The 27,007-nt window shown below is 43.9% G+C and overlaps 1 protein-coding gene across 1 annotated transcript in view; it reads left to right on the forward strand.

Moving 5' to 3' along the window:
* Positions 1-7,402: 7,402 nt before the first annotated feature.
* The window catches only part of ZC3HAV1 (zinc finger CCCH-type containing, antiviral 1), a 56,195-nt gene continuing 36,590 nt past the window's right edge, over positions 7,403-27,007 (forward strand). The window contains exons 1-2 of the mRNA XM_057731378.1: positions 7,403-9,525; positions 22,585-22,720. Coding sequence (XP_057587361.1) covers positions 9,224-9,525; positions 22,585-22,720 — 438 coding nt within the window. The 5' untranslated portion in view covers positions 7,403-9,223. The remainder of the gene's footprint in view (positions 9,526-22,584; positions 22,721-27,007) is intronic.

Genomic DNA, 27,007 nt, shown 5'->3' on the forward strand with positions numbered 1-27,007 from the left:
AAGAGTGGCGTCTTACCCACTGGACCACCAAGGAAGTCCCAAGTTTTCATATTATTTAAAGCATTTAACACATAGTAAATGCTTAGGGCCTGGTGATGGTCTTGTCAGCATCCCACCCAGTGCCATAGGGTTCAGGGCACAGCCCCAGTCCTATTCTATCCCAAGGGGAATAGTACTCGAGGAAGAAACCCAAGCCATGAAATGTCACCCAGATGCAGCCTGCTGTGGGCCTCTTTCTGCCTGCCATGCCCAGCCCTGCTTTGACCTTCCATACTGTGGTCTCAGAAATCATGAGTTCCCTGCTGTCTCTTCCCAGCCCCACAAAACCTGATAAGCTGTTGTAATTCCCACTCCCTCTCTGCTCTCTTCACCTAATCAGTTTTTTTTATTCCTCTTCTGGACCTGATTACCTCCCCAGTTTCCTTAAACAGTCCACATTACTTTGTGTTTTGGACCTTTGTTACTTTTTGTGTTTGAGTATATTGTATTAATTATCCACTGCCACATAACAATTTACCACCAAACTTAATAGCTTAAAGCAATCAATGTTCTTATCTCCCATAGTTACTGAGTAGCTCCCTATACTGCTGAGAAGCTTAGCTGGGTGGTTCTGGCTCAGAGTCTCTCCTGAGGTTCAAGTCAAGCTGTCAGCTTGGGGGGGTGGGCGGCCAGGGGTCTAGTCATTGGACCTCTTGGCTGGAGCTGAAGGATCCCATTCCATGGGGCTGATCCACATGCCTGGCAAGTTAGTGCTGGTTGTGGACAGGAGGCCCTTGTTACCTGTCATATGGACCTCTCCATAGGGCTGCCTTGAGGGTCCCACAACATATCAACTGGCTTCCCTATAGCAAGTGATAAAAGAGTGAACAGGGAAGTCACAATGTTTTTTATGACCTGGCTTTGAAACTCACACTGTCATTACTGTCATATCCCACTGACTGATTACTCAGATCAGTTGTCTGGAGTGTGGGAGGGGGCTATACAAAGGTGCAAATATCAGGAGGTGAGACTTGCTGGGGACTAGCTGGCTGTCACATCAGGCCACTGTCTACATGCCTGTTGCCTGTGCTTTCAGATGAGTGTTATCGAAAGGTTTGCAGCCTGAAGTTCCTCATTTTAACACCACCAAAGCAAAGTCTATAAAGTCATCCTCAAAGAGAGAAATGACCCTTCTCACTCTGAAGGCAGCCCCTCCACATGTATACTGCAGCTCCATCCCTTCCCAGTTCTCTTCCTCTGAGGAAGCCTTGCTGCTGCTCAGGTTTGACCTGGGGAAATCCCTTTTGCCTGCTCCCTGCCTCTGCCCTCCCCTATGTGTCTGACTAATGCCTCCTCTGATTCCCATGTCTCCTGGAGAACATCTGTTTGTCATGGACTTTGGACATTCCATCTGACTCAACCCTCCAAGGTTTATGTACTTTAAATTTCTATGACTTGGCATAGCTGACTCATCACTGCCTTGTGTATGTTTTGCTTCCCTCCCTGACTGGTGGTTCGGCTGACACACGTAGCCTGCTATCATGCTAACGTGTCCAAGCAACTGCAGTTTTGCACTCTCCCCACATTTATTTTTTTTGAAATTTTCACACATGCCCAGATCTTCCAGGAAAACAATAGCAATAAATACGAAAACAAACAAAAGATCTCTCTAGCTACCCAAATAATTCCTTTCCTCTCTTCTCCTTTCCTTATCAGTCCTCTAAAATGAGGGATTTATTTTCATTTCCAACCTGACCATTCTGAGAAATCTCCTCTATCAAGTAAGTTGTAACATAAGATTGCATACAGAATTTATTGAGCACTTTCAGGATACAGAATTTAGGGGGTACAAGGAGGCTGTATAAACAAGTAGCCCAGATCTCCGTGTCACTCATTGTTTGTACTAGCTTATACCCCTCCACCAGTTTATACCTGTGTCCATATTGGGGGTGGGGGGCCCCATATAACCAATAAAGGAAGAAGGAAAAACCAAGCTGGGAGTATAGATGAGTCAACTCAGTGTGTGGATACAAGCTGAAAATGGAAGGCAGCTACATTACAGTCACACTTAGGGGAGGCCTTGAAAAACAGCGGTGAAGGAAGATCTCCCCAATGGGAAGATCTTTGAGATGTGCTCCAGGTCATCTGCATTGTGTGGAAAGAGAATGGCCCAAGGTTAGAACAAACGTGGACTCATGGACAGTGATGTGTGGCCTGGCTTGTGGGTGGAGGACCTGAAAGAAAAAGATTGTAAAATTAGAGACAAGAAGAGCTGCACATGGATGGACGTATAGGGAGTGGATGCAAAGTGGGAAATTGTTTTGTATTACATGTTAAGCCCACTAGTAAATATCAATTATGAAAGATGTGCCAACTAGACAAAATAATTTGGCCAGTTAACATAGCCAGCCTTTGTCAGGGCTGCTCTCCCACCACTGCTGCATGATGGGCACTAAACAAAGAGGTGGCAGAGACGGAGGCGATACAAAAACCTATCAGCATGGACTGTCGTTTACCAAAGTGATTACAGCTGCTGCCACCTCTAAATGTCCAGTCTGCCAGCCTTCAAGACCAAGGCTAAGCTCAATTCCTTAAGAAGACCACTAGGATACTTGGTGACCACTTGACTACATTGTGATGGCTTTTTTTCTAGAAGGGCCAGAGGTTTGCTCTCTCAGGAACAGACACTGATTGCAGGTATGGGGTTGCCTTTCCTGCTTGCAGGACTTCAGTAGCACCACTCTCTAGGGGCTTAAAGATTGCCTAATCCAGAGACATGGAATCCCACATAACACAGTATCTGACCAGAAGGCTCTTTCCATCGCGGGAAGTAGAGGAATGGGCCCATGAACACGGAATCTACAGGTCATATCACACACCATGGGACCCCGAAGCTGCTGGATAGATAAAATATTGGAATTGGTCAGTTAGAGATGCAGCTGAAGCTCCTGCATGGAGGCACCACACTGCAATGATGACATTTCCTCCTGGATATCATAGTATACGCCTGCGGTCAGATAACATAGTATGGTGCTGTGTCCCCAATAGAGAGAATACATGTGTCTTCCACAATGGGTGGAGGCATGGGTGGCCCCAGTTAGCATCATTCCAGTGACCCACTGGGGAGGAAGAAATTTTCCTCTACCTTTCTAGTTTCTTCTGCATGGTCTAAGAATTAAATTGACATGAGACAGATTAATAGGAGAAAATCAAGCAAAGGTTAAGAACGTGTATACATGGGAGACATCCTGGGAGAGACTCAGGAAAACTGAGTAAACCCGCACCCCCCCCCCCCCCCCGCCACCCCCAATACCTGAAAACCTCACCTTAGATACCATCTTAAGCTAAAGACAAAAGAGGATGTTGGGGGGGGGCGTGGTTTGGGACTTCAACGGGGAAGAAGGCAGTTCACATGGAGATGGAAAAGCAAATGTTTGGTAAATAAATGTTTGCTAGGTCACTCAGAGACAATGGGACACAGAGTGGACTCTGATCTCTAGGACCTGGTCAGAGTTTCCCCCACCACTCCTAACCCATATTCTTTGCGGGTATCTCTGGTGATAGTTCTGTTCTGGAACAGACCCTCTATCTACGGTTTTTTTAGGCAGTTAGAGGAAGGTCAGAATTTCTTTCTGAGTCTTTTGGGCCTTGATTATTTTCAGCTGGAAATAATCCAGATGTTAAAGAGATATTTTGGGGTGGCAAGTTTTGCTCTCCTCCAAATCCGCTGGGCTTCCCTGTCCCCATAAGTCCGGGCTCTGCAAAATTAGAGGTCTTGGTCTCCCAAAGGGGCATATTCTTGCCTGGGAATACAGCAAAGAGCCCATTGGATTACACAATATGAAAAAGTGCCACCAGGCACTTTGACCTCTTAATGGTGAGAGACCAGCAGTAAGATAGGGAATCATTGTCTTATCATAGGTAACTGACCTGGTCAGCAGGAGGTGGTGGGGCTGCTGTTAGAGGGGGTGGGGAGGAATATGTGTGCACTCTGGTAACCTGTTTGGGTGTCAGTTGTTACACTTTTGCCCAACTGTGTAAATGGACAAGACAATAACACCAACAGTGGCCTGTGAAGGTGCTCGGACCTCTTAGGAATGAGGGTTTGGGGTACCCATCTGGCAGGCTATTGAGACTCACATCAGCTAGGGTGAGGGGAATTAGAAACCGATAGTGGTGCCACTGAAACCGTGCAACCCGGATTGGGACTTGAACCCACGGTCTTTTGAGATTACACACCTGGTCTCAGGACTTAATGAAGCTCAGGTTCTTGATGTTTCGTGGCAAAAAGAATTCCATGATAGGTAAGAAGTGGATTTATTTAGAGAGAAACATGCTCCACAGACAGAGTTTGGGGCATCCGAGAAGGCGAGAGGCCTCGAAATATGGCGTGGTTAGTTTTTTTTTTTATAAATTTATTTGTTGGCTGTATTGGATCTCTTTTGCTGTGTGTGGGCTTTCTTTTTAGTTGCAGCGAGTGGGGGCTACTCTTCGTTGTGCGCGGGCTCCTCATTGCTGTGGCTTCTCTTGTTGCGGAGCACGGGCCCTAGGCGCGTGGGCTTCAGTAGCTGCAGCACATGGGCTCAATAGTTTTGGCGCACGGGCTTAGTTGCTCCGCGGCATGTGGAATCTTCCTGGAGCAGGGATCGAACCCGTGTCCCCTGCATTGGCAGGGGGATTCTCAACCACTGCGCCACCTAGGAAGCCACGGCAGGCAGAGTCAACCACTGCGCCACCTAGGAAGCCTGTGGCGTGGTTAGTTGTTATGAGCTGGGTAATTTCATAGGATAATGAGCAGGATTATTCCAGCTATTTCGGGGAAGGGGCAGGGATTTCCAGGAATCAGGCCCTGGCCCACTTTTTGGCCTTTTACGGTTAGCCTCAGAATTGTTATAGTGCTGGTGGGTGTGTCGTTTAGCATGCTGACGTATTACAATGAGTGTATGATGAGGCTCAAGGTCCACTGGAAGTTGAATATTCTGCCATCTTGGATCTCGTTGGTTCTAACCAGTTTTTGTCATGTCCTATGGCTATATCATTCTTCTAAAGATTGTGCCCTGCCCTCTTCCCTCCTGTTTCCACCTTCATCAAAAAGTCTACAAGTATTAAGTGCTAGAGAGTGTGTGGAGAAAAGGGAACCCTCCTACACTGTTGGTGGGAATGTAAACTGGTATAGCTACTATGGAAAACAGTATGGAGATTCCTTAGAAAACTAAAAATATAGCTACCATATGATCCAGCAATCCTACTCTCAGGCATATATTTGAAAAAGATGAAATTTCTAATTTGAAAAGATACATGCACCCCAATGTTCTTAGCAGCACTATTTACAATAGCCAAGACATGGAAGCAACGTAAGTGTCCATCACCAGATGAATGGATAAAGAAAATGTATTGCTAGTATGGATAGAGGTGTAGTATATATAATGGACTATTAGCCATGAAAATTTGAAATAATGCCATTTGCAGCAATATTGATGGACCTAGACATTATCGTACTAAGTAGAGTAAGTCAGAGAAAGAAAAATATTGTATAATATCACATATGTGGAATCTAAAAAATAGCACAAATGAACTTATTTACAAAACAGAAGTAGAGTTGTTAGGGCAAACACTGACTGAAACTATCCACCCTGGCCAGGCAAGATAGTAACCACTTGCCTGAGTTATCTTACAGCAGCAGGTCCTGGTAGGGAACGCAGAACTGGCAAGTACCACGGACTGGAAGTGTTTGGGGAGGGTCAAGGAGAGAGGGGAGATGCCAGTCCATATGTCCTGCCAACCTCGCAGAATCCTCGCTGTAATCCATCTTGGCTGAGTGATGTGCACGCCACCAGGAAGGACCCTGAGTCAGAATGATTGGCCAGAGACAACCAGCACACTAACTCCATCATCATAAAACCCGAGACTGCGAGCCACATAGCAGAGCAGTCCCCCTGGCTTCCTTTATCCTGCTGCTCTCTGCCCAGGCACCCCCCTCCCAATAAAGTCTCTTGCTTTGTCAGCATGTGTGTCTCCTCGGACAATTCACTTCCGAGTGTTAGACAAGATCCCACTTTTGAGCCCTGGAAGGGGTCCCCCTTCCTGCAACAGACTCACAGACAGAAAATAAACTTACAGTTACCAAAGGGGAAGGGAGGGGAGGGATAAATCAAGAGTATGAGATTAACAGATACACACTAGTATATACAAAATAAATAACAAGGTTTTATTGCATAGCACAGGAAACGATATTCAGTATCTTGTAATAAACAATAATGGAAAAGAATCATAAAAATATAGATATAGATATATACGTATGTATAACCGAATCACTTTGCCGTACACCTGAAACTAACACAATATTGTAAATCAACTATACTTCAATTAAAAAAAAAAAGGGAATTCCCTGGCAGTCCACTGGTTGGGACTCCACACTTTCACTGCTGAGGGCCTGGGTTCAATCCCTGGCTGGGGACTAAGATCCTGTAAGCTGCATGGCACAGCCAAAAAAAAAAAAAAGGATATGGTGCAGGGAAATTATGAGGACCAATTGTGGTCCTACAACCAAGTGCAGTGACAGCAGCTATAGTTCATTCCATTAACTTCCCTCTTCTAAGTTTCTTCTCAGGAAGAGCGGCCCGTCAGAGCCCTGAAAAAGCTGTTCCCTGCATACAGATGAAGAAACAGATCCACATGGCGCAAAGGGCGGACTAGAGCAGAGACTCCAATTTCCCTTCAAGCCAGGGCTTGCTTCCCAGCTTCAAGGAGTGTGTTTCACTGAGAGCCTCCAGCTTTAGCTCCTTTAGGATTCACCTCAGTGATTGCGCTGAAGTCACGTACTGTCCCTGCCAATTACCATGCAAGGCAGTGCTTCAAGGGCCTGGGCTTTTCTGCCCAAGGCCAGTCTCCTGCTCCCGTTAGGCTGTCAGAGACTTTGTGAGGTCTGCATCACAGTCTGACGGAGCACAGACCTATCCTTCTTCTCCCTTGCCTTTCTCTGGTGTTACACTCCAGGAAATCTTCTGTGCTCTTAACTCCATCAGTGTCTGCTTCCTGGAGAACCCAACCTGTGACAACACAAATTTCCTAAATCTCTGCTTTTTTCCTCTCCACAATCCCTTAAATTGTTTCTCAGGGCCTCAAACTGCAGGGAATTTTACATCTCTATTCCCAACCACTCTAGCCAAAGTGTACTCTTCTCCAATCTTCTGTATACCTCACTGCAGCATTTAACCACAGATTCCCTTATGTTTTAATGTTTTTTCATGTCTTCCCAAACATAAGTGTGACTATTTCTTAAACTTCTCTATGTCCAAAGTGACTAAGTAAAGTAAGGGCCACACAGAAGATACTGTGGTGAATTTAATTGATTTGATATACTTCTAAATTTTTATTATTTATTATATTGGGTTGCACTGGGTCTTGGTTGTGGCACTTGGGCTCCTTAGTTGTGGCATGTGAACTCTTAGTTGCAGCATGCATGTGGGATCTAGTTCGCTGACCAGGGATCAAACCCAGACCCCCTGCATTGGGAGCTAGAAGTCTTAACCACTGTGCCACCAGGGAAGTCCCTAACTGATTGGGTATTGGAAGCCCAATCCCTGGGAACCTGTCAGATCACAAATCAGGCCAAGTGCATTAAAGACAACTACAAAGTAATAGCTAGAGGGAACCCAGCTTTCGCTTGTTTTCATACCAAAGTACTGTATTCCTAAGAAACACTGTTCATCAGCCATTAATTACCAACCTGAGAATGCCCATCACTCATTTTGGAGAATTTCTAGTTTGATAACTGAAAACTCTCATTTAAAAAAAGGTTTATTGCTTATCTGATCAATGACCCATTTCACTTGGGAGTGTGGGGAGGAAAACTTTTTTCCTCTTCCAACTTGAGTCTGGTGATTGGGTCCTGCAAATTAACTGACAATAGACAGATTAAAAACAGAAAATACAAGATTTATTTACCATTGGGAGGAGGTGAGTTTCCAATAATGGAAACCTCCTGGAATAGCCTTTAGTAACTTTATGTATCTCAATTTAACAAGGGGGGGGGGGTTAGGACTTAAGTGGGAGAGTATGGAAGGTTCTTTTGGGCTTTTTCTAATTGCAATGGACTTTCTGTCTCCAGGGCTACTGAATTATCAGGAAACTCCCTTGGAAGGGGGTTAAAGGTAGCTTTATTTTCAGGAGGCTTTGCTTTAGTCAGATTAAGAGAAATTCAGATAAAATTTCTTTCCGTATCTTCTATAGCTCAAATATTTTCACTTTAATCTTTATACCAACTTTGGGGGTCCAAGTGAGTTCCCACTGGGGAAAAGTTCTTGTCCAAATATCCAAAGAGGAACTTTTCTGAAGCCTTGGGATCTGTCTAAGCACGCCCGGGTTGTGACTGATTGCTGTCAGAGATTAAGCGGTGTCTGGGGCATCTCTGTTAGCGATTACAGACAGGCAAGAGTGTGTCAAGAAGTGGTTTTTCAAAGAGCCCATAAGAAGGCAAAAAAGAGGGAGAGCAATAATCGTTGTTCTTTGAGAAGGTAGGGTGGTGTGAGACAAAGTTCACAGCGGTCCTGGCCAGGCAAACCACGATCTGGAGCTTGGGGGCCAGATTTGGGGAACCTCAGGTTCCCAGGCTCCAGCTGGTCGGCTGTGAGTGTTTGTTCAAATTACTTCCTCAAGTAGACTGAGGATAACAATATCTAACTCTTGGAGTTGTAAGGATTCACTGATTCCGGAGGCAGGGCGCCGGGCTCGGAGCGAGCGCTCACTTGGGTCTCTTCTCTCGGGGGATGGGTGGGGTAGAGAACAGAAGACTCCTCAAGAGGGCTCCCAAGACTTGCGTCATTCGTCACTTTGGCTGGCGTATACAAACTCCACCAGAGCCCCGAGATCATTTTTTAGTTTCTCTTCTTTCCGAAGAAGCCTCTCGGTGCCCAGCTGGGGAGCCTGACCCTCGAGGCACCTAGAACTGAGCGGGAGCCGTCCGGTGGTCGCCGCGGTCGCCGGCAGACGAGTCCGAGTCTGTTCGCTCTCTTTCCACTGGGCCGCCGTCGCGATCGACTTTAAATCTGACACAGGGACCCCCAAGTCGGTGAGACCTGGCCTCTCGACCCAAGCCTAGCGGGAAACCGAAACCGCTGCGCTCGGCTGACGGCGGCGCACAGCGCACGCTCCCTCTGCCGGGGCGCGCCCGCCCCCACTCTAGTAAGTTTCGATTCTCCGAGAGGCAGAGTCCGGTGCGGCGGCCAGGCCAGCGCAGCGCGCCATGGCCGACCCGGGAGTGTGCTGCTTCATCACCAAAATTCTGTGCGCCCACGAGGGCCGCATGACCCTGGAAGAGCTGCTCGACGAGATGCAGCTCCCCGAGGCGCAGCTCCGCGAGGTGCTGGAGGAGGCCGGGCCCGACCGCTTCGTGCTGTTGGAGAAGGGCGGCAAGGAAGGGGTCATCCGATCGGTGGTGGCCACCACTCGTGCCCGGGTCTGCCGTCGCAAGTACTGCAACAAACCCTGCGGAAATCTGCATCTCTGCAAGCTCAACCTGCTGGGCCGGTGCCACTATTCGGAGCGGTGAGTGCGCTGAGCGGGAGGGGTGGCTCCCCGCGTCCCGGTCTGGAAGGACTGTCGCGGCTGCTGCTCCGGGAGGGGCGCACCCTCGCTGGGACCTCGCGCCCGATGACTTTTCCTCCAGCTGCTCACTTCTCTGCTGCCCTTCTTGCTGGGGCCCCGCTTTTCCTCTTGAAGGTTCCCTTCTCTCCAGCGCCTTCAGAGTTTCCCTCGAATATGGCTAGCGCGCTTTGGCCCCGTGAAGACTGCGGTTAACTCCGCACCCGCACATGAATAAAGCATTTTTGCGCAAGCCAGGGCTTAGAGAATTTGGAGGCAGGTTTGGGAACGAAAGAAAATGCCCCCACTCTTTGGAATCTTGAGTCTTTCCCTCTCTGCTGCCTTACCCTCTAGGCGTTGTGTGGTCTTCCCAGCCCCCCAGCCGCGCTTGGCCCCCGGGATCTGTCTCCGTCGCGGCGAGCTGCGGGTGTCTGCTTGGCTCTCCATTCCTAGCCGCCTCCTTCCCCCTCATTATCACTTTTCTGATATCTCACTCTAGTCCGCACTACCAGACCAGAATGGCCCTATTCAAGGTTACCAATGATGGGTCCTCTTTCAGAGCTCCTTCCCCGTGGTCCCCGCGGTGGCCTGCACCGTTGACCGCCCACTCTTGGGACCACGTTGAAACAGTGGTGTATCTCCCAGGCAGCTGTTTCTGTGTTTCCACTTGTTCTTTTTTGCTTACTGAATATAGGTGTGCCCCACGGTTTCGGTTAAGCCTTTTGATGTACCTATCTTCCGAGTCTCTCCCTGAGAGCCCGCACGCGCTTGGGTTCAGGCGTCACATCTACAAAGATGGCTTCCTTGTGTACATCCACTGCCCAGGCCTTCCCGCTGATTCTAGGTTCTTCATCTACAGGTGTCTGAGGAGCATCTGCACCTGAATACCCTGCCAACCTGAGTCAAACTCATCTTCTTCCCCCCGGGGCAGGGTCTGTGACCCTGCCCCCCCACCTCTTCTTCCTCCTTCACGATACCTTAACCACCAAGTCCTTTTATTGACCTCTGCCATCACTTCCCTTTCTGGTTCCTACTTCTGGTTCCTACTTCGCATGTCACGTCTAAATGAATGCCTTGTTGAATTATTGATTGATTTTCTCTGACCACTGTCTTTCTCCCCATCTTTTCTATCCCTTATGTACTTATGCTAAATTATCTTTCTTGATGTAGCACTTATCACACTTCCTGCATCCTTAAAAACTTTAAGTGGTGTCTTAGTGTCCAAAATGGTGGTCATCCAACTTTTCAGCATGCACTTAATAGCAAAAAACTTTAGATGACTCACTCCCAATATTTGTATGATAAAACATGCAAAAGACAGATGTGTTAAATGGTTGTGGTAGATACTTTTTAAAAAAAATTTGTTTAGAGCAGAACTAAAATTTTTAAAATATGCTCCACTGTTATTAAAAAGAAATATTTATTATGTTGTGAGGAAACAGTTTGAAAGTCTGTTTCTGAGTTTCAGGAAGTTATGTGTATGGAAGGAGTCATCGAAGACAGCAGCAGATGAAATCAGGAAGGAGGAAAAGATGGTAGAGAATAGAAAAAAGGAAGGAACATTCTAGCACTCTACCGAGTAACAACAGAGATGGACGTCGTCATTACCTTTCCTGTTCTGTTGTGAAAAATTCCTCACAAGTTGGTGTTGGCTTTTAGTTTTAAATACATAGGCTTCTTATCTTTTAATTTTTTACTATGAATATTTTCAACCTACACTAAAGTAGGGAAAAGAGAATGATGAACCTCTCTATGCCCATCATTTCAGGAGTTTTCAAAGTACAGTCAAGCTAATCTTTGTTCATTTATTCTTCCTTCCCCATCCCTATCCCCAACTCCAACGTGTTATTTTAAACCAAATGCCAGAGATTATTTGCTTTGTAAATACTGTAGTATCTCCAAAGATTAAGGACTCTTTTATTAATATAATCACAGTACAGTGGTCAGTCTTTTTTACAATTACCATTTTAGTATCATGTAATATCCAGTTGGTGTTCAAATTTCTCTGATTGCCCTATACTTGGACTTGAATTTTCAGGGGAAAACCTCTATACATGTAATCCATAATTGTTTCAGTATGTTATATATCTAATATATTTAGAAACTTTGTTTTAATTTGTTACAGTAGATTTGAAACTTTAGCTTTTTGTTTTATTACTATTATTTTTTGTTGTTGTTTGAAACTCAGAACCATTTTAAGGTCATAAATTGGGTAGTTAACCTGCACTTTCCTATATTTAAAAGAGGAATAATATGTTCTATATGAATACTATGGTCTGTAAGAATAACCTGGCCTTTGCAAGTTTGGATGGATCTTCTGGAGAATAAAGTCTTTTTTTTTTTTTTTTTAGTTGAGTGATAAATTCTTATTTCTTAAATGCATTGCTCCAGTCATTTTTTTTTACATTATTTTTTCGCTGTGTTGGGTCTTTATTGCTGTGGGGTTTTCTCTAGTTGTGGCAAGCGGGGGCTACTCTTTGTTGCAATGCTTGGGCTTCTCAGTGCGGTGGATTCTCCTTGTGGAGCACAGGCTGTAGGCACTCTGGCTTCAGTAGTTGTGGCTCACAGGCTTAGTTGCTCCGAGGCATATGGGATCTTCCAGGACAAGGGATCGAACCCATGTCCCCTGTGTTGGCAGGTGGATTCTTAACCACTGTGCCACCAGGGAAGTCTCTAGTCATATTTTTAAATTCTTTTTATATCACTTTTGAGTGTGGGAATTACACATTTTTAATCCAATAATGTGTGTTGTGCTCTCATAATAAAGACCCTTGGGAGAATTCTTTTTCTTTTGCCTCAAAGCCTAGAAGATATATTTTTTTTCCAAGTGTGTTTTAAAATAGTCTCCCTTTCTTAGCAACTTATAAATCCTCATCTTCTAAAACTTGACTCTTGGGAATCTAAGGGCTTTCTTTGTGAATTATAGGTTGATGGGCTCTGTTGACCAATTGACACCTATGTTGAGACTACCATTCAGTTTGGTAACTGTTCTCTATTTGCATGAGGACAGTTTGCATTTTGCTGGACTTCTAAATTTTCTTCTGTAGTACTGGTATTTATAGATGGGATTTCTCCTATCAATTCTGCAGTTCCAGTCTTTTCTCTTACATTGCTTTTAGCTGTGCATTTTAGTTGACTACAGGGCTTCCTTCAGCATTGGATAATTAGTCTTGGTCCATCATTCTGGGTATTTCTCTTTGCTTTGCTGAAACATATGCCCACACGTGAAGTTTTAATCCCAGTTCTGACACAAATAATAATTACAATTTACTGAACAAATAACTATGTACCAAGCACTGTAATAAGCACTTTGGAGATGGTATCCAGGTTAGTCTCTAGCATGATTCTTGAGGTAGGTGTTATAAGTCCCCTCTTCATGTAAGGAAACTTAGGCCTAGAGCTGTTTAGAATTTTACTGAATGTCACATAGCAGGTAGCCGGCAAAAGTTAGTGTTGAACCCAAATCTGCATGACTTCTTAACTTAGCTATTAGTGTTGTCACGTAGCTGTATGAATTGTGATCTTTCATTAATTCCAGTTCAAGATATTTTGTTACCAGCATGATTTCTGTTTAACTGTTTAAAGCAGGCTGTCTGAGTGTCTTCAACTAGCTTTGCAGTTTCTGCTAATGTGGGTGTTTCTTCTGGGCTCTTTCCTGTTTGTGTGCCTTTCCCGTTTGCATAATTGAAACTTTGGGTGGGGGTTGGTAGATAGGAAGAGACTTAATTGACTATTTCATAAATTGAAAAAAAAAACCCCAAAATGCAAAGAATAGTATAACAAGCATCAGAGTATCTATATTCTGAGTATGTAATAAAAGTTATACTATATAAAAGAATATATAGTATAATAAGCTTATAATTCACCTCCCAGAATAAATATTTCCATTTTTCATTTTTGCTGCTTTTATTTTAAAATAAAATAAAAACCATAGCAGGCTTAAGGTTATTGTTTTTTTTTCTCTTCCCTAATTTCATTTCCCTCTTTCCCAGGAAGCAACCTTCACCATGATTTTGGTGTGTGTCCTGCCCTTCCATGATTTTAAAATTTCCTCTCATACATATTTGTATTCATATACAAAATGTAGTATTGTTTTATGTGCTCTAGAATTTTTACTTAATATTATGTTTTGAAGCTCTATTCATGTTGTTATAAGGGTCTAGTTTATTTATCTTAATAGCTGTACAGTATTTCTTCATATGACTTATACCACAGTTCAGCACCTATTCCTGCAATAATGGGCGTTTAGAATAGTTCTAATTTTGTGCAACAAAAAAAGCATTCTGCCAAGACTATACATGTCACTTGGTGCTCATGGCAAGAGCATCTCCAAGGTAGATCATTAGGAAATGGAATTGCTGGGTTCAAGGCTAGCACAGCTTCAACTTTTCCAGCTTCTGAGAAATCACTGTAATAAAAGTGGTTTTACCAATTTACATGTTCATATTTGATAGTCCCAGTTTCCCCATTTTATAGCCAGTTAGCATTTTGGTATTATCAGAATTTTTTTGATTTATGCTAATCTGAAGGGTATACAATGGTATCTTATTGTTTTAATTTTAAAAGAGTTTTCTCATTAAATTTTTTACTGGGTGATATATAAGTCTTATGATAATATATAAAGCATACAGTGCATATCTGTGTACCCACAAGTCACCTTCAGAAGTAAAATGGTACACAGTTAAAACCCCCTGAATTCTCACCTTTGATCATCTCCCCCAGTTTAGAGGTGATGACTAGGAATAATCATACCAGCTTTAGGTATGATTGACTAATAAACAGTGTATATATTTAAGGTGTACAGTGTGGTATTTTGTTATAGGTATACATTGTAAAGTGATTGCTTCAGTCAAGCTGATTAACCTATTTATCACCTCATCTGTTTACCCCCATTTTTTGATGGTGAGAAGACAATTCATAACTCTCTTAGCAAAGTCTATAATATTTATTATTAATTGTGGCCACCACGATGTGCCTTAGATCTCCAGAACTTATTCATCTTAAAACTAAAAGTTTGTACCCTTTGACCAATGTCCCCTCTCCCCTGACCAGATCACTGGCAACCACCATTCTGCTCTCCTTTTCTATGTGTTTGACTTTTTTAGATTCCATATAGAAGTGAGATCATGCAGTTTTTTAAATCTTTCTGTGGCTGGGTTATTTCACTTAGCATAATGTCTTTTAGGTTCATGTCACAAATGGCAGGATTTCCTTCTTTTTATGGTTGAATAATATTTCATTTTGTGCATATAAACCACATTGTCTTTGTCCATTCATCTGTGGATGGACACTTACGATGTTTTCATATCTTGGTTATTGTGAATAATGCTGCACTGAACTTGGGAGTGCAGATATTTCTTAGAGATACTGATTTCATTTCCTTTGGATATATACCCAGAGAAGTGGGATTGCTGGATCATATGGTAGTTCTATTTTTAATTTTTTAAGGAACTCCGTACCTTTTTCCATAATGGCCAGACCAATTTACAATCCCACAACACTGTTCAGCATTTGATAGTTTTCCCACACATTTATTCTTTTTTCTACACGTGTGTTTATTTCTAAGCAATATTTAGGATTGTTTTGCCTGTTTTCAAGCCTATAAATTACATCAATACTAGATACGCAAATACTTGCTTTATTTGCTCTTGTTTGCACAGCATAATGTTTCTGAGACTCACCCCTAATATACAAAGCCCTATTTCTGTACCACCTTGAGACCTAGGCAAGATGGACTTCTGCCCTGGGCCCTCTGCTTTATCGGTCCTGGTTCCAGCCCAATTGTATACCTACTCACTTATTGAGGAGTCTGTGGGGTTAAGGAATTATGCTTATCTAGAACCAGAGGCCTCCATCTTTGGCCCCTACCCCCATTCTAGACTATGCTCTGGGTTCCCAGGACCCTAAAATTCCCAAGCCCACTTCCAGGGCCTGGGTGGGCTTCTTCTCTGGGTCTTCCTACGTGTGGAAGGAATTTGGATGTACAGGTTGGCATGTTCATTGCCTCTGTCTGATGGCACTAGCCATGTGGGACAGAGCCTGAGGGGGAGAAGAGAAGTGGTGGGCTGGAGTTGGGAGCTGGGGCTGTCTCTTCCTTTTCTTTCCTCCCTCCCTCCCTCCCTCCCTCCCTCCCTTCCTCCCTCCCTCCCTCCCTCCCTTCCTCCCTCCCTCCCTCCCTCCCTTCCTTCCTTCCTTCCAGCTGTGTCACACGGCATGGTCTAGTTCCCGGACTAGGGATCCAACCCATGCCCCCTGCAATGGAAGCTCGAAGTCTCAACTGCTGGACCACCAGGGAAGTCCTGGGGCTTTCTTCATTCAACTGCTGGACCACCAGAGAAGTCCCCAGGGCTGTTTTTCTTCATTCTTCATAGAACTCAAAGGAGTCTGAGCATTCTAAATTCAAATCTGGCCTTCTAGGTCATTTTATATATATAATTTATATATATATATACATTTATATATATATATATACATTTTAGTGAACCATTTCTTGGCTTGATAATTACTTTTAAGTGTTTAGCTATTTGGTGCATGAGCCTCCATTTTGTTGTGCCCCAAACCCCACAGATTTTGGGAGAGGGACTGCTCTAGTTCTTTCTTTTATAAACAATAGCTTTCTTTTGTACAAATGTACACAATATATCAATTTTCTTGTTATTAGAATATAGATTGTTCTCAGTTTTTTTGCTATTACAAACTGCTGGAACACCAGGGAAGTCCCTCATTGTGGGTTTTTTTTTTTAAGCTCTTTATTGGAATATAATTGCTTTACATTCTTGTACCAGCTTTTGAGGTACCCTCATTGTGGTTTTAATTCTTTATATATTGTTGGTCTCTAGCCCTTCTAAGTCATAATGTTTCTTTAAAATTTTTTTTTTAAATTTTTTATGCAATTTTTAAAGGTTACTTTCCATTTATAGTTAAAAAATATTGGCTATATTCCTTGTGTTGTACGGTACATCCTTGAGCCTGTCTTACATCTGATCGTTTGCACCTCCTACTCCCCCACCTCTGTATTCTTCTACCTCCCTCCCCCGCTGGCAACCACTGGTTTGTTCTTTATATCTGTGTTTGCTTTTTTTTTGTTATGTTCACTAGTTTGTTGCATTTTTTAGATTCCACATATAAGTGATATCATACAGTATTCCTCTTCTCTGTCTGACTTATTTCGCTTAGTATAATGCTCTCCAGGCCCATCTATGTTGCTGCAAATGGCAGGATTTCCTTCTTTTTTATGGCTGAGTAGTATTCTATTGTGTATGGATACTACATTTTCTTTCTCCTTTCATCTGTTGATGGACACTTAGGTTGCTTCCATATGTTGGCAATTGTAAATAATGCTGCTGTGAACATTGGGGTACATGTATCTTTTTAAATTAGTGTTTTTGTAGGATACATACCTAGTAGTGGAAATGTCAGATCATGTGATAGTTTTATTTTTAGTTTTTTGAGAGACTTCCATGCTGCTTTCCACAGTGGCTACACCAGTGTATGTTTTCACCAACAGTGTATGAGGGTTTCATTTTCTCCACATTCTCACCAACACTTGTTATTTGTGTTCTTTGTGATGATAGCCATTCTGCCAGGTGTGAGGTGGTACCTCGTTCTAGTTCTGATTTGCATGTTTAAGGAGAAGAGCCTTGTGTGACCTACTGTCTTTAATCAAGGTTTTGGCAGGACTTCCCTGGTGGTCTGGTGGTTAGGACTCCACTCTTCCAATACAGGGGGCACGGGCGCAACCCCTGGGGAACTGTGATCCCGCATGCCGCACAGCACCTCCGGCCCTTTCCTCTCTTCACTTCCTGTGCTTTTTTTCTCAGTCGTGATGTGGACTTAGGGCAATGATAGCAAACTTTTGCTGCACATTGGAATCACTTGAGGATTCTTTTAAAAATAGTGATGCCCAGCTCCTACCCCTGGACATTCTGACTTAATTGGTATAGGGTATAATGGGGGCATCAGGGTTTTTAAAAAGTCCCTGGCTGGTTCTAATGGGCAGCAGAGTTTGAGAACCACTAATTAAAAGGACCAGAGAAATAAGTCAAACTGGGAAGACTGTCTACAATACTGTGGCACCTGCACTCTTTGCCTTACTCTTGGTATACTTATAGATTACAGTCAGTTCATCGGCCGCCCACCTCTCCCATCCTCAGCGGGCCTGGTCCCCTCCTATTGCTCCCTGTAGCCCAGAGTCGTGCAGCCTGCCACATGCATTCCCCTCGCCTGGCCGGGGCCTTCTGCCCTCTGCGCCTGGGGCTCACCATGGTCAGCTATCAGGAGATGTCCTCTTCTTTGTGACTAGTGTGTTCTAGGTAATACAGTTGTGGTTAAAGCAGGTCAGTTTCTTTGGCACCACCCTTTCTCTTCCCCCACCTTGTTCCTTACTTACCCTGTTCCTGGGCTCTATGCTGACCCACCCTGGTTCTCGCCCTGACTAGGGATTCCAGATTCAGTGAACCATCCCTGCCACTAGTAACTGGCAATTTAAACTCGAACATCAGAAGTGCAAGCATCTAGAGAATAGGAGTCTCATGACCTTAATACTTTTCAGGGTTGGTTTTGATTGGCTGGTTTTATTCTCTAGACCAGTGTTCCCTAGATTTTATCTTTCACACATCCTGGTTCCTTTTTCCACTGGCTTGAGTCATAATGAGCTATTTCCTGTTTTCTATACAAATTCTTTGATTTTGCCCACCCTCCCCCATGAGGTGCTGGGGAGCAGAGCAGGTGAGCAGGAAAAGAGAAGAGGTATTTTGATATACATGACTGTTCAAAAACAAGACTCTCCCTAAGGTTATCTTTTCCACGTTGGTCTGGTTGTGGAGCCCAGGGTTGGCCCTGTGTTTGCTGACTTGTGAAGTGCCGGAGCTCGCAGGTGTGAATATCTAGTTCAGGAACCCAGCTTAGAATTCACCTGACAGGCCCAGCCAGCAATTGCTGGTCCAGACTGCATGTTGGAATCATCTGGGGACTCACCTCCTGTCAGATTAAATCAGTCTCTGAGGGTGTGGCCCAGGCATTTCTGAGCACTCCCCAGTTGATGATTATGTGTAGCCAGGGATGAGAACCACCCTGCAGGCTAGACCTCATCTGTGTTTGTGGGAGCATTTATTGCCAGGGTTAAAGTAACATTTTGTTCGGTGGCTGGAAGAGAAGAGTGAAAAAGTCATTTGTTTTTAGGCTTTTGGCTTGAGATTCCTGAGAGACATTCCTGTCTCTTCCAAGGCCATCTTTGCTCTTTTTTTAAAAGTTATCATCTCTTATCCCAACTCATGCTGTTTGAAGTTTATCTGCTCCAGATGCAGGCAGCATTCTGCAAACACTTGTTTTCCCCTGGGCAATTCATCATGGTTTGTGGGCAAGCTCTTTTCTGTGCCAGGAGGTGGGGAGTCTCTGTGGCTGTGAATCAACCTTCCGCAGGACCCATTATCCTTTATTGGAGAAGGTAACCTTGAGTGTCCTTACTCCAGATGTGCTCATTGGACCAGCCTCATCGGCATCACCTGGAAGCTTGTTAGAAAAGCAGGTTCTCAGCCCTCACCCCCATCAGAAGCTCTGGGGGTGGGGCACAGCAATCTGTGTTCTCACAAACCCACTAGATGATTCTGATGCGAGCTACAAGGTTGAGACACCCAGCAGGTCTGGGATGGGACCTGAGAATTTGCATTTCTGACAGCCTCCTAGGTGATGCTGATTGGGGAACCTCACTTTGAGAACCACTGGCTTTGAGAACCCCTGGCTCTGAGAACCTCCAAGAGGCCTTGGGAGACTTTCACATTATTTCCTGGCTAAAGCCTCAGAGCCAATATTAGGAACCTGGAGCTGGGACAGAGTGATCACAAGAAAGTGAGAAGGAAGCTTCTGCATCTTAAACCTGAATATAACCTCCATCAAGCCCTGACCGTGATGGGTGCTGCTGAACTTGTCTCCTCAATGCCAATCATAAGAAACGGTTTCTTTCTTTCTTTTTCTTTCTTAAAAGAAACGGTTTCTTTTTTTTGGCCATGCTGTGAGACATGCAGGATCTTAGTTCTCTGACCAGGGATCTCGCCCCCTGCAGTGGAAAAGTGGAGTCTTAACCTGTGAACCATCGGGGAAGTCCCGAAGAAACAGTTTCTGTCATTTATTGTGTCTCTCCTATGTGATTTGTATGCATTCTCTCATACTCTACTCTCAATTTTCTACTTAGTACTAGGGAACAGTAGCTCGAGTAATCCAGAATGGCATTTTTATTTCTTGCTGGTTTGGAAAAATTTCAGACCTGTCCATTTTTGTTCATTTTTCCAGATTATGTTTTTATTTGCTTTTTGAGATCTGGGTTCCGTTATCAGCGCCCTTTCTTATTTTGAGCCACCTTTGATTTCTCATTTTATTCAGCCTTGGTTTCCCAAAGTAAAAAGTAAACTGTTTCCTCATAGGTTGTAAATAACAGATGCAAGTTCCTGTCACTTAGTAAATACGTAATAAATGTTAGTGTCTGTATTTCTGGTCTTACTCCCCAAATAGGTGAGCGCAAACTGCCCCACCCTGAACAATATGTTAAAATTAGGGTGGAGATAAAGCCTCTAAGAAGTTTGTAAAAGCCTAGGGAATGTGGGAAAACAGAGCAAGGCATCCCAGAGATGGGGCTGCAGGTCAGAACCCAAGGCTAGATATGACATGTTGCTGATTGAAGCTGAGTTCAAGGTGAGTATTATAGAAACTAGAGAAACAAGCCGTTTGCCTGAGGATGGCGATGAGAAATGAAGAGTGATCTGGGCCCTCAGACGGGCAGAGTCAAGGACCCAGCCAGCACAGCATGTGTTGGGCAGGCTCTTTCTGCAGGCATGAGTGTCTTGGATGGGCTGGGAAAGCCTGGACACTCAGGGCTCCAGGCCGAGGGGTTCTTGTTGGGCTTGCCTTACTGCCTTTAGTTGTTTAGAGGAAATGTTGACTTCCAGGACCTTGGAAGTGCTCCACTGCTTCTTGGCTAGGACTGAGCAGACACAGGACAGATATGACCGATGCTGTATCTTGCTGGGACCTGGAGAGTGGCTGGGTCCTCATCTATGACCCTAATCTGGCCACCAGAGAGGTACCATGGTCTTGGCTTTGTGATCATAATGTCTGGACTGGAGCTCAAAGGGAAGAAGGGGTCTTAATGCCTCCCGACTACCAGTTGTCAGATATTCTCCGAGCCAGAGGGTAGAATCTGCCTAGTGGTGGGGTGTTTCAACGAGGCCATTTTCTGCTGCATATCAAGAGGGTCATTAATGGCAATGCCCAGTGGAGTGACACGCCTTGTGAGGTAGTGAGGCTCACACATACCTGGTAAAGCTATAATGGAGGGGCTTTCTGCTTTGGGCTCGAGACTGGGTCCCTTCCTGCTGTAGACTCTCTTCACAGATCCCCCCTCCCGTGGTGCTTGGGGGAGGGATGAGGTGGAGTCTTAGCCCAGGCGCTGAGGACTCTGGGTGGTGGGGGCTATTGGGGAGCAGTTATCTGAAATCACAAACCCCAAGAGCAAGCAGAGAGCTTAGGTCAGCTTTGTCAAGGAGTGCCAGAAACACACTAAAAGCCAAGACTGCTGGTGGAAAAAGCCAGGAGAGAGCACGCCTGAGAAAATGGCTAAGCTGCAGGCTGCCGCCAGAGCCTGACCAGCTGCCCTTGACTTCGGCATGAAGCAGGGTGCATGGGAGAGCTGGCTGGGTTTTAAGGGCTCGGGCGGTGGCTGCCATGGTTGTCAATCCTGATTTTTCTCATGAGGTTCCACAGCTAGATCTGAAGGCAATTCCAGAGGGTTTCAGAAATGCCTTACACACAGACAGCGTGAATAGTGTGTGACTATTAAAAGTCACTACTGAATAGTGACTTTTAAAGATTAATTCTTAGAGAATAACTTTTATATAGATGTTTACGTTAAAAAAATGTCAACTTCAATAAGATAATTTTGCAGTCATTTGCATTTCTGTTTACTAGTGACAGACAAAAAATAATAGAAGCAACTGATTCTTCTTTAATATTTAGGAAATGAGAGAGAACTTTTTACATAAATTTTATTTTATGTTATGTCATTTTATTTTTTGGCTGCATTGGGTCTTCGTTGCTACACACGGGCTTTCTCTAGTTGCAGTGAGTGGGGGCTACTCTTTGTTGTGGTGCATGGGCTTCTCATTGTGGTGGCTTCTCTTTTTGTGGAGCACAGGCTCTAGGCATGTGGGCTTCAGTAGTTGTGGCACATGGGCTCAGTTGCTCTGCAGTATGTGGGATCTTCCCAGATCAGGGATTGAATCCGTGTCCCCTGCATTGGCAGGCGGATTCTTAACCACTGCGCCACCAGGGAAGTCCTTCCTAAGTCTCATTACCTATATTTCAAGTGTTCATTAGTCGTGTATGGCTTACATCTTAGGGAGCTCAGATTCTAGAACAATTCTGTCATCATAGAAAGTTCTGTCAGACCTAAATCATTAGTCTTAAAGTGAAGGAGATTTTTAACTCTTTCTTTGTAGAATTGTTTGAAATATACAATTATGAGCTTGTTCCATTCCTTTGTAGTCACAAATCACACAGGTATGTGTTGGTCTGTAAGGCTTAGAAGAGATAAAACAAGGAACTGTTTCGTCTAGCTTAGTTTGATCAATGGAATTCTCTTTTCCCATTGATTTTATTGTCAGTCCATAGATGTGTCCTAATTATTCTTTGTCTCTCAATGGGCAGTCATTTCCACTAAATTGGTTTCAGTTTCTCTGCCATTTTTTCCCTCATCTTACATTATTAATATACACTGGAGGAGATATTGTCTAAAGAAGTATTGTGATAATTTGAAGTATACATCTGTATAATTTGTGAAAAGAAATCCTCCTATCCCTTTTTCCCTTCTAGATGTTTCATCAATTTATATTTTTAAAGTGTACTGTTGAAGCAGAACCTGAAATAGTTACTAAAGGATATGGGCATTGGTTTTCATTGAAAGTTCCCTGAATGATTGCTTTTTCTTTACTTTCTGTGAAGTAGAAACACTGACCATTGTCATTTTTTTTACAGGAACTTATGCAAATATTCTCACGATGTTCTCTCAGAAGATAACTTCAGTGTCCTGAAAAATCATGCACTCTCTGGGCTGAACAAAGATGAATTAGCGGTGCTCCTTCTCCAAAATGACCCTTTTTTTATGCCGGAGGTAAGTTCTAATTCCTTAGTTTGAGAAGCAGGGAGAGTGCCATTGGCCATGTGGTATCACAGGTGTGTTGGAATGGGAGCAGAGAAAACTGAGCACCAGAGCCTGCAGGTGGTGGTCGACAGGTGGTTATTGCTGAGTTATTTGAGAGGTTCCAACAATTTCCTTCCTATTTGAAGTTTTACAAGAATTTGAGTCAGGAATGCTTCCTCCGCTAGGCTGCGAGGGAACCCTGTGTGAGTCAGTGTGATCTGAAGAAATAGCAGTAGGACTAATTGATGCCTTACATCTGAATGACCTCCTAGAAGAGGTGGGCTTTCAGGGAAGGTTTTGGAAGGTGACAGGGTATATTGGTTCAGGCTAAGTTACTGTAACAAAGAGACTTTAAAGTGCAGTGATTCAACTAAAATATTACTTTGTTTCCCTATCACTTGACAGTCTAGATCTGGGTCATTATATACCATAGTCCATGGGCCAAATCCCACCTGCTAAAAACTGTTTTTGTAGTTTAATTGGAACACAGCCATACCCACTCATTTATATATTGTCTGTTGCCACTTTCTCATACAAGAGCGAGTTGAGTGTTTGCAACAGAGACTGAATAGCCTGAAAAGCCTAAAATATTGACTATTTGATCCTTTACAGAAATAGTTTACTTTCTTTTGGTCTTGCCCAGATGTAGGCAGATAGGTAGTCTGATGGTTAGGCAGTTGGATTCCACGATGTCATGGAGGGACTCAGTCCAGTAGGTCAGCCTTGTTAACTTACATATACTCTATCAGTTCTATTACTGGACCAGTAGATAATCTCTGTTCTAACATGTGACTTCCTCCTCCAAGTACAAGGAGGCTCTTCTCCATGTCATCATTTTCTAACCAACAGGAATGTAGGGAGGGAGTAAATGAAAGGCAAGCCACTTCCTTTTTTAAAGGATGCAACTTGGACCTTGTCTAGTGCATCTGCTCTCATTCACCAGAACTTATATGATCACACTCAGGTAGAAGGGAGGCTGGGAAGTGTAGTTTCTGGCTGGGTAACTAGGTGTCCAGCTAAAACTTGGAAGCTTCTATTATTAGAAGAAAGATAAGGACAATGGCAGATAATTTACAGTCTCATCCACACAGGTATATTGACTTGAAAATCAGAGGATGCTGTTTAAAAAATGGTATCTGACCTGGGAAAAATTCTTCTAGAGAAGTTAGCCTCACACTGAAAGAAAGGCACAGAAACATAATGGAAGACTAAAGTGGAGTGGGTGAAAGGGACCTAGATTAAGATAAGCAAGGTTGAAATTCAGATGTGCTTTTAAATATGATAAGATTTTATGTTTATTTATGTATGACAAGCTATTAGGGACATCTAGAGGGTTAAACATCCTTTGACTAAGCTCAGTGTGTTTCCCTGAGGACTTAGAAAACTTAGGACATGAGGGGTGATTTTGAGTTGATGACTAAGCTCAGGAGAGACAGGAATGCAAGGTACTCTGTAAAAATGTCTTCAGAGAGGGAGAGTGGGGGAAGCATATATAACCATTTCCCCAGGCATTCTTTCATTTAGGTACTTGGATTTCTCTCTCTCTTTCCAGGAGCCCAAGGTTTAGAGTGGGCTTGTCTTGGGATCTCTATGGCCCATGGCCTGTGTGCCAGCCCAGTCCCTCCTGGCTGCCAGCATGGGGGAAATGCCTTACACATCAGCTCGTTAAAGGTCCCTTTGACTAGCAGAGGCACGCCCTCCTTTTCCTTTCATGTGAAGCGATAGCGACAGGTGAAGTCTTGTGACTATTGCCCGGGGTCTGACCTTACTTTAGTGTTAAACTTGGAGGTTTGGAAAGATGACTCATCAAGTCTGCTCTCTGCTTCTGTTCTCCAAAATCACCAAGGACTTTCTCTATCGTGTCCCTAGAGAATTAGGGAAGTGGCAGCTCTTCCTTTCTCTAGGGAAGATCCTACTAGAAGGTGCTGCTGCTGACGAACCCCAGAAAAGCCCATTGACAAAAAGCACTGGGAGGGTCCATGTCAGAAAAAGCTGTTGTCATCCTTTATCACACAGAGAGTCTGAAGTGTCACCTGAGCCTCCCTTTTAAGAATTTGGTACCCATGATTAGTGGGTGTGGTTGGAAGGCTTGTGCTTGAAGTTTATTTTTAGCCAATAACTTAACTGCCATTTACCACTTGTCAGGGGTAGGATCACAGACTAGCAGACTGTACTGTTTCCTGAACCAGAGGTCTGAGGATCTATTTCCTGTAGTGGAAAATCGACCAGAGCATTGATAACATAAGTCTGTATTTGAAAATTCTGGGCAAGAGTAGTCTCTGAAGTAGTGTTTTAACTTGGAGTAGGGTGGAATATTTTCAAGGTTTTAGCAGGAGTGGGTAGCCAGAGTTCAGCTAGTTCCAGGGATAGCTGGTCAAGGATTGTCCTTCCATGTCTCTCAAAGGCCTGACTCTGCCACTAACTACCTGTGTGATCTTGGACATGGCATTTCATCCTTCTGGGTCTCACTTTACGTATTGTTTTGCATTCATTCAACTAACACTGAGGAGTGCCTGCAAGGGTAGGTACTGAGTTAAATCCTGAAGGCAGCAGTAGACAAGACACACGGCCTGCCCTCGAAAACTTAAAACGCTCACACACTTACACTTTGCCTTGACCTGTGAGTACATAAAAGCATCAGGTAAATCTGACTTCCTGGTATGTAAACTTGTGTAATTGAAATGTATTTATTAAAAGGAAGAAATCATTTCATTTGTTCCAACAGGAACATTCTTACTTAAAACATTAGCATAGTATTAGGAATATTAACCACAGTATCATTTGTGAAGTTGCTAATTATTCTTGTTTTACTTGAGCCTCTAGGACACTGGTTCTCAAGCTTCAGTGTGTGTCAGAATCAGCTGGAAAGTTTGTCAAACCCAGATTTGCTGGGCCCCACCTCTTGGCTCTTCTGACTGTAGATATGGGGAAGGGCCTGAGATTTTGTATTTCTTGTAAGTTTCTAGTAGGAGCTAATGCCACTAGTCCAGGGACCACACTTTGAGAACTGTTGGTCTAGAGTCTTGAATCTGGTTAATAGGTTCTATTGCAATGATATCTATTTGCATCAGGTTTAGAAGTTGTTTATATGGCTAAATCATGGTTGTTAGAGTCTGAATCCATGTCTTTGCCACCTGGATACATCACAGTGGCCCATGTTGACCTGGTTTGCTCAGAGTCTGTTGAAACAACTTACAAACGTTTTCATCCTCAAGCTTCTTCGTGTAATGATTCAGACATTTGCATCACATTTTATATTTTGCACAACACACTATGTATTTTATTATTTAATCTGCTCAACAACTTGGTTAGGTGAGGAGAGCAAATATTTCCCTTCTTTACTGCAAAGGAAAGAGAGGCTAGGAGCAAGCAAGTAATTCAGATGTGAGGTCACATGTAGCTGCTTCCAGGGCTGCAGACTTCAACCAGCATCTTCTAGTCCCGTATCATCTGGTCTGGCCTCAGTGACAGTGTTTCTTCTGCTCTCCTTTCAGTAAAAACTAGATCTCTGCAGAACTAGATATGTAGATATACCTATTTACGTAAGAATATAAAAATTACCTTCTTCAGTTGATCTTTTGAAAAACTGCCACATTCTGCCTACCTGAGACTAGATTCTAGACTCACAGCAGTTGTACGTAGGACCCGCATGTCCTTTTATTATTTTTTTAATTAATTAATTAATTAATTAATTTGGTTGTGCTAGGTCTTCGTTGTGGCTCCTTAGTTGCAACATGCCAGCTCTTTAGTTGAGGCACACAGGCCCCTTAGTTGTGGCATGCATGTGGGATCTAGTTCCCACATGGAGGCGAACCTGGGCCCCTGCATTGGGATCACAGAGTCTTGACCACTGCGAGTCACCAGGGAAGACCCCACATTTTTTTTTTTTTTGGCCGCACTGCGAGGCATACGGGAATCTTAAGTTTCCCAACCAGGGACTGAACCCACCCAGAGTCTTTTTTTTTTTTAAGCTCTTTATTAGAGTATAATTGCTTTACACTGTTGTGCCAGTTTCTGCTGTACAACGAAGTGAATCAGCTGTACTTATACATATATCCCCATATACCCTCCCTCCCGAGACTCCTTCCCACACTTCCTGTCCCACCCCTCTAAGTCATCACCAGTCATCAAGTTGATCTCCCTGTGTTATTCAGCAGCTTCCCACTAGCTATCTGTTTTACATTTGTTAGTGTGTATATGTCAATGCTACTGTCTCACTTCATCCCAGCTTCCCCTTCGCCCCCCACCCTGTGTCCT

The sequence above is a fragment of the Hippopotamus amphibius genome, chromosome 4 (genome assembly GCF_030028045.1).
Source record: "Hippopotamus amphibius kiboko isolate mHipAmp2 chromosome 4, mHipAmp2.hap2, whole genome shotgun sequence".
In the NCBI taxonomy this organism is placed as follows: domain Eukaryota; kingdom Metazoa; phylum Chordata; class Mammalia; order Artiodactyla; family Hippopotamidae; genus Hippopotamus; species Hippopotamus amphibius.